We start from the raw sequence: 7,310 nt of genomic DNA, 5'->3' as shown, positions 1-7,310 counted from the left end.
TATTGTATTTTATTTTTCTGTTGGAAGCTGCCTAGAGTGGCTGAGGAAACTCAGCCATATGGGCGGGGTATAAATAATAAATTATTATTATTATCATTATTATTATTACTACTACTACTACTATGGCTGTGGCGGCGAGAATTCTGATAGCACAAAAGTGGAAGACTGGAGAAATTTCAGCTAAAGAACAATGGCAAGAGAAATGGATGAACTATGCAGAACTGGCAAAAATTGATGGACAGACTTTGAGAAAAAGACAACAGTGACTTTGAAAAAGAGTGGGAACCATTTATAAAATACTTGCAGAAACGAAGGAAGACTATTGATTTGATGGCAGGATTTAAATAAACACTCACACCTTTATTAACATAGAACATTTAAAACGATAAAAGAAACGATATAGTAGACTCTTAAGAAACAGCAGTATGTAACAAGAGGGAAACAAACCAGAAGTGGAAGTTGGGGGAAGCCCAGGAGGGGAGAAGTGATGTAATATAAATGTTATTGATATGACATGTATGTAACGATAGAAAAAGAAAAGTGAATAAAAATATAATTTAAAAAACAATTTTTTTGCTTATTTTATCTGTTTTTCATTTATAAGTCTTTTTGTTTTTATGTCCACCGCTTGGAGGATTTATATTATTATTAAGCGGTTTATACATTCTCCTAAGTAAGCGAGTAAACTCTCTTCATAAAATGCCGCTCAAAGAGCGCAATTCAAGGCGTATTTACTGTACTGAGAATTCGAGAAGCGCTGTATCCTTCCGCCCATTCCCCCCTCCCCGCAGGTAAAAGGAGCGCCGGCTCGCTGCTTCCGCACTTCTATGCGCGCTTCGAACACCGCAACTGATAGGCGGGCGGGAATTCCCCGCAACCTCTAATAGGTTTAGCCTTTCCGGCCTACTCTCCCTTCCCGGACAAAGGACCGAACCGCGGTCGTTTCCATGGAGATTGCGAACGCCTTCGCGTCACGTCCTCCTTTCCCAGATCAGCGCTCGTTTGTGGACGAGAGTTTCGCGCGCTCCCTGAACGCTCCCCCCACCCCCCTGAGTGTCGGGGTTTTAAGGGCGCAGGCAGCCCTCCCCAAAGGCCACTGGGTGGGCAGGCGCGCTCGCTGCCGCCATTTTGGCCGTGGAGGCGGCGAGACGGGAGGGAAGGAAGGAAGCGGCGCCGAGAAGTTTGTCCTTGCCACAGAAAGCCTGCGCTGCTTCCTCAGGGGACATGGCGCGCGAGGCTGCTCAGTGCACGGTCAGAAACGCGGTCGCCGTGCAGGTGGACGGGCAAATGTCCTGGCGACCCGGGGCGTCAGTGATCGACGTGCTGCTGCCTCGCCGCCGGTCCTTCTTCGTAAGTGCGAGGGGCGCCTTCAGCCTCACGAAATCCCATCTTGGTCCGACCTTTCCCTCGTGTCCCTGAGTAGGGAGCGAGAAGCTGAAGTTGTTTTCCGTTGGAGATTCCGGTGGGTCCTGGACCTTCTGAGCCCAAAGCGTGGTCTCTCTCGCTCTCTTTCACCAAGCCTAAGGCCCTGGTCATCTTAGCAGCCCCCACCCCACCCCCCACATATTACACAGCACTCAATGGTGATAGTAGAGGGAGAGGAAACCTCATTTTCCCAGTGACAAAATATTAAGGGGGAAATGTCTTTTTAAAAAAACCCACACAGGCAGGGGAGTGCGAGTGGAGCAAATGTCATAACAGATGTATTGTACAGCAAATGACTTAGGAAGGCCCTCAGGGACACATATATGCTTGCCTTATCAAAGCATCTACCCTTCTTCATAGCACTCAATCAGACTTCATGTTCAGGAGTGATACCTGTCACTCTTTATTTTCCTAATAAGCTTGTGAAATTGGTCCCTGCCTTTTGTGTGTAGATGTGGAATTGATGTTGAGACACTGATTTGCACAAGACCCCCACCCCCAGTGACTCCACTGCTAACGTTCAGGGGGAAAACAGTACAGTAGTTGGGTGTAAATTAGATCAGCAAAGCACAGGAAGTATTACCAAGAACATGTCTCCCCACCACCTAGTCTTGACAGAGTAGTGCTGGTACAATGACAAGTCACACTTGTGGCAACTGACTATTATTATTATTATTATTATTACATTCCTCCTTATAACACATCTCATACAAGAGGTTGATCTCTCAGAACCATCTCCTCCCATCATTCAGTTGTGGATAAACTTACTTGACTATGAGAAGATAAAGGATAGTAGCAGGATATTGAACTTCAAAATCAAATGACCACATATTTGAGGTTATTTTCTAAAGCAGAACTGGATGACCGAGCTCCACAATTAACCCACCGCCCTGACCTGCAGAACTTTGTACTATCTTCCTGGTCATCAGATCTATTATTTAATGTGCAGGGAGGTTTCAATAATGTCCTTTCTCAGTTGAGCTGCATGGATTGGCTGGGGCTGTCTGTATAATGTGTGTGTGTATGCTAGAGTATGTGTACAAGACTATGGGGTGGCTACATCTACTTTTCATGACACCCACCACTGGCCAACAGCTAGAGGGTTAGCCAAGGGTAAATTCAGATCCTATGGGGAAATAAATATTATTAGCCACTCCTGTCCTAAGAAAAACATTTACCCACTACAGCTACTGGCTTGTGAATGCAGCAAAGATTACCCAACCTACCTGAAACAGTAGACCCAGGAATGTCCTCTTCCATAGAGTTGCCTTGTCTGGTTCAGTTGAACAATCATCAACATAAGCATTAAGAATTGTCAAGTGACATTTTTCTGAAATTGCTTCTGCAGCAAAAAGCCCTCAAGTAGCTGACATTGTGTTCTCATATTACTTATCCTCCATATCTTCTCTCAAGAAGGTACAAGTCCTGGATAGAATGTTTGAGGTGACTGGAGGGTGGATATTTCTGCTCTAGCACTTCCTCCCCAGGTTTTCACCATTTTAAGCCCAGCAGAAAAGCATTTCCATAAAGTTCTGCTGTTACTCTTTGCACAGTTGGTTGCTGTTTTGATTTTGATTTTCTAAATGTAAGGCACAGGCTGCTTGCTTGTTAATAATTATTTTATGCAGAGGGAGCTGTGTAATTAACTGACAGGCTTGTTTTCAGTTACAGGAGATTGTGTTCAGGAATTATTACACAGCTTTCTTGACTGTGCGGATGCAGCAAAAAAACTTCACAAACAAGGGAAGCAAAAGCCGCTCCAGCTGGGTCACCTGCTTACGTAATTATTGCCTGATGCCCAACCCACACACAGAGGAAGGCTCCCAGGATTACTTCTGTTTCTCCAGGAATCAGGTTAGGATAACCGGGCTCCACTGGGAGCTGGAGGTGAAAGGCCAGTGTATTGCTTCCTTTCTATTCATTTATAAACAGCTCTCTTGGCAGACTGCAGTCTCTTTTTCTCTAGGGAGCATTCTCTGTGGTAACTGATATTGCACTTGAAATGCAAGATCTAAAATCTGACTAAGCTCTCTTTTCAAGACAGTGCTCTTACAGGAGGATGCCTCAGCTGTGGTTGTTACAGAGGTGGAGCAGTTGGGAGCACGTGCTCATTGCCAAGTGCAAAGTTGAACCCCTTGGGCACTACTTACCAAGCAGCTTTTATTCTGAACCTGTGTTCCTTTGTACTTTCACTAAAGCTGGCTCTCGTTCCCCACACTTATAGGAACTGTACGTTAAAAATCCTTAAAAAAACCCAGTTTAATTATTAATATGGGTTAAGTGCAATGTTTATGTCCAGATTTCCCACTCTCCTCTCCTACACTACTGAGTAGATAGGGACTGCCAGGGCCATTAGTAGCTACTCCAACATCCCTTTAGCTTTAAGAAAAACTTCTGAGGGAATGGTGAAGATGCAACTTACAGCAAGAGCTTCTCCCTTGAAAATGTTTTCCAGTTCTATTCTTGAACAATATATTGTCCATTAATGCCAACCATTTATAACTTATTAGGCCAGGTGGTTTCTGATACAGCTCTTAGAACTATGCACTAGTCAACTGAAGTGATTCTTACTGCACCCCAGCATAAGTGCTCTTAGGGCAGCTAATAAAGCCAAACACTCTCTCCATCCTCACAACAGCCCTGTGATGTAGAGGCTGCTGAGAAATAGTCATTCTCCCAAGGTAAACCCAGTGAGCCTCATGTCCGAGTACAGATTTGAGCAGTCCTAGTCCAGCACTCTTATCACTTCATAAATGGACAGAAGGAACTCCAGCACCTGCAATGACTCAATACATTAGTCTTGTTTCAAGTGTCTTGTCAGCAGTTGTTGCAGGTGTTCATTTTTTTAGCAGCATATATTATTTCTTTTAGATGCTCTGCAGTGTGGATCGGGCGATTGCCATGCGGCTGATTCTGCGCCAGCCTTCTCCAACATGGGTGCGTTTCAGTATTGAAGAGCTACAGCTCTGCCCTGGAGACCAAGAGGTGTGTGTATTGCCATCTCCTTCTGGCACTCTTTCCCAGATCCACAGGGCCAGTGTTCCCTGTGTCTTACAACTGAACTGACAGCAAAGGCTGGGACTAAATATAATATTCTTCAGAGGGACCCAAGATGGTTAGTTAGCTGATGTTAGTCTCTCTCTGCAACACCTAGATCGCTAGCTGTGATCCATGGTTGCCAGGCCAACTCTCTGTCTTACCCACATTGGATGGCATCAGCAAAGATTTGCAGTGGCATCAGGAACATCAAGCAGCTATATCAGAGCACCCAGCAATACCACTTCTATGTATTTCTGATACTAAGAAAGACAAGAAAGCAGTTTGGAGGTATGTGTATGCCTGTCTGCGAGTGCAAACTTGTAGATTTCCTGCATCAGAAGGGAGCAGGATTTGTTGGCATCTGAGGTCCCTTCCAACTTTGTGATTCTACGAAATCATTTCCAAACTACCCCTCATTGATCTTAGGGGCACATATATAGATTCAGGTTTTGTTTGACACATGCCTGGAAATCCCTTTCCCATGCAGGCAAGCTGGTCTGCAAGTCAAGATGAAGATTGGCAGTAGTTCGTTGACCTACCCAGGGTGAGGGGCAGGGGGAGAGGAGGCTTTCCCCCAACTTTGTTTTGTCTTTTAACCCACTGTAGAACTTGCAGAAAGGTTTCTCTGTCTGACTCCCACATCCATCAACCAAAGTCTGGCCAGGAAACCTTTGTTTGGTAAGTAGAGTCAGTAAAAGACGACACTGCAGCTTAGAAAAGAGGTCCCAAAATATCTGGACCCAGGGACATAGCTGGAAATCTAAGAAACTTGTGGGCACAAAATGTTCATTGTGTGGAAGAACATGCAATGCTCAGAAACTTCTCCCCCAGCAATAGGCAAAAAGCCTACACAGTCTCCAGATGAACAGAAGACCAAACAACAGGCATCACAACAAAAAATGTAAAAACCCCTCATTTAATATAAGGGGGGCATAGACACCAAATTGGAGACCCTAGCTGTAGAAAGACTAGAAAAAACTATGTGTGCCATATAGCTCAGCTGTTAGTCAGGACTTGACCATTATTGATGGGCTGCATGGTGTGCAGGCCTCTGAGTACTCTGCACTAAAAAAAAGTTCAGCATCACAAGAAGGTAACTCTTTTAACCTGCATAAAATATGTATATTTGCATGAAATTTTATTTTTCAAATGCTGCTTTATATTTTCTACTATTTTGCATAATGTGTCCTGACTTTGTAAGTAGGCTAAGGAACCATGCAATCTACTAGAACCTTAACCTGTAGCTACTGGAAATCTTGAGCTCTGAGATTTTTGCAAGCATTGCCCACACACTTTCAGAGTATATCTTCACAGTCATAAGGGTTGGAAATTTGCTCTTATAAGAAAAAAAAACATTCTCAGGAAGCTGAACACTGCATCCCATGTGCCATGCTATATTCACACAGAATCTTAGCAGTAATGCGAGACGCATCAACTGTTGGGGTGGTACCGTAGTTGAAGCAGGTAGGAGATAAATTGCTGCCCTTCTCAACAACAGTCTCTTCCTTTCAGGAATTTCCCAATGCTAACCAAGAGTTTTCAGAAGTCCAGTAAATGTGGGTGCTAGCGGAGATACTCCAATCAGCCAGCAGTGCAGATCAGGCATTTCAATGTTAGTTGACAACTGTTTCTACCAGAAAAGTAAGGTGCAGCAGGTATTCATTGAAGGGATTTCTGATGTTGGCTGGGCTTTAAGTTGCAACATGCATAGCTGTGAAATATGTCACTGAGCTTCCTAGGAATCACTATAAGGAAAGATTCACAAAGGGAAAGGGAGAATGCTCAGCTCCTACTCTTTAAACTTGAGCGAGTGCAGTGTTTTTGCCAGAAACTGACTACCGTTTGTGTTTTTTGTTTCAGGTGGATGGCTGTTATTATAGTAGCCTCTTCTACACGTGAGTTTTCCAAGCACGAGAACATGGCACATTTCTTAGAAATAGCACTGTTTTATGTAGATTGCTGCAAAGATGCTACTAGAAAAAGATGAGGAATCCATCAATGTTGGTTTCCTTCCCCTTTTAGAGCTGCTAGATGTGGCCTCATCCAGTAGATCTGGAGGACCTTGTCGTTTGAAATGTTGTATAATTTAGTGCAAGAAAAGAATGAGTTGTATCTTACGGTATGTTCCTTTCTGGGGTTTCAGTAGCTGTGCTCTTTCTGACTAGATATGCTTTTGCAGTTCCACAAAGTTCCTTACTACAGCAGAGAGATGCGTCCAGCTTCACAGAATAGGTCATTAGCTGATTTATCCCACATCTTCCATCCTTTAGTCACATCCTTTGTTCTTTTCTCCTTTTAATTTGAAAGCACTTTCTCTTGGTGCAGCCACAAAAGTAGAAAGGAATGTTAATGGTGTGAATTGCTAAATAAATGCATTTATTAAGCTTGTTTCCAGACTAACTTTTTTTAAAAAGTTTTTAAATAATAATGGGAACTGCTCGAACATAACTTCAGTTTAGTAAGGCTGTATTGGCAGTTGAACATGGACTAAAGATTTACATCAGGCACCCCCAAACTGCGGCCCTCCAGATGTTTTGGCCTACAACTCCCATGATCCCTAGCTAGCAGGGCCAATGGTCAGGGAAGATGGGAATTGTAGCTCAAAACATCTGGAGGGCCGAAGTTTGGGGAAGCCTGATTTACATTAAGCAACTGACATTTGTGAACCATTTTTAACTCAGCTTTGTGTGAGATGAGCCCCATTAAAATAGCATTTTCCCCCAAGGGCAAAAGAACAAGTACTAGTGCCTAGAAGTAATCTCCTTAAGTCTTACAAAACTGGAGGAAGAGACAGAAAATATGTTAAAGTGAAAGAAAGCCAGCCAGAGATTTCATGGTTGTGTGTA

At 43.7% G+C, this 7,310-nt stretch overlaps 1 protein-coding gene across 3 annotated transcripts; it reads left to right on the top strand.

The window, feature by feature from the left end:
* Positions 1-850: 850 nt before the first annotated feature.
* LOC118080540 (nicolin-1-like) lies at positions 851-7,240 on the top strand. 3 transcript variants are annotated; one of them, XR_009557122.1, is made up of 6 exons: positions 851-1,350; positions 3,091-3,279; positions 4,297-4,410; positions 4,580-4,752; positions 5,071-6,076; positions 6,325-7,240. XR_009557122.1 is itself a non-coding variant. In XM_060271570.1 (6 exons), exons 1-6 carry the CDS (start codon positions 1,225-1,227, stop codon positions 6,449-6,451), a joined length of 753 nt encoding a protein of 250 aa, XP_060127553.1. In that variant the 5' UTR covers positions 853-1,224; the 3' UTR covers positions 6,452-7,220. The 3 variants fall into 3 exon arrangements, 2 of the variants coding, with proteins under 2 accessions (XP_060127553.1, XP_034961813.1); XM_060271570.1 differs by having other exon boundaries at positions 853-1,350; positions 4,297-4,362; positions 5,071-5,142; positions 6,325-7,220; XM_035105922.2 differs by having other exon boundaries at positions 854-1,350; positions 5,071-5,142; positions 6,325-7,219.
* The last annotated feature ends 70 nt before the right edge of the window (positions 7,241-7,310 follow it).

Source organism: Zootoca vivipara, chromosome 2 (assembly GCF_963506605.1).
Source record: "Zootoca vivipara chromosome 2, rZooViv1.1, whole genome shotgun sequence".
In the NCBI taxonomy this organism is placed as follows: domain Eukaryota; kingdom Metazoa; phylum Chordata; class Lepidosauria; order Squamata; family Lacertidae; genus Zootoca; species Zootoca vivipara.
The sequence above is the reverse complement of the archived record's forward strand: the minus strand, read 5'-3'. Positions and strand labels throughout refer to the sequence as shown.

What these genes read in the sequence shown, in the direction of transcription:
- LOC118080540 (XM_035105922.2), top strand. Translation starts at nt 1,225, where the DNA reads ATGGCGCGCGAGGCTGCTCAGTGCACGGTCAGAAACGCGGTCGCCGTG. An exon ending in GACAAGAAAGCAGTTTGGAG is followed by an intron (nt 4,753 to 5,070) that starts GTATGTGTATGC and finishes AACCCACTGTAG; the next exon opens with AACTTGCAGAAAGGTTTCTC. An exon ending in GGCCAGGAAACCTTTGTTTG is followed by an intron (nt 5,143 to 6,324) that starts GTAAGTAGAGTC and finishes TTTTTGTTTCAG; the next exon opens with GTGGATGGCTGTTATTATAG.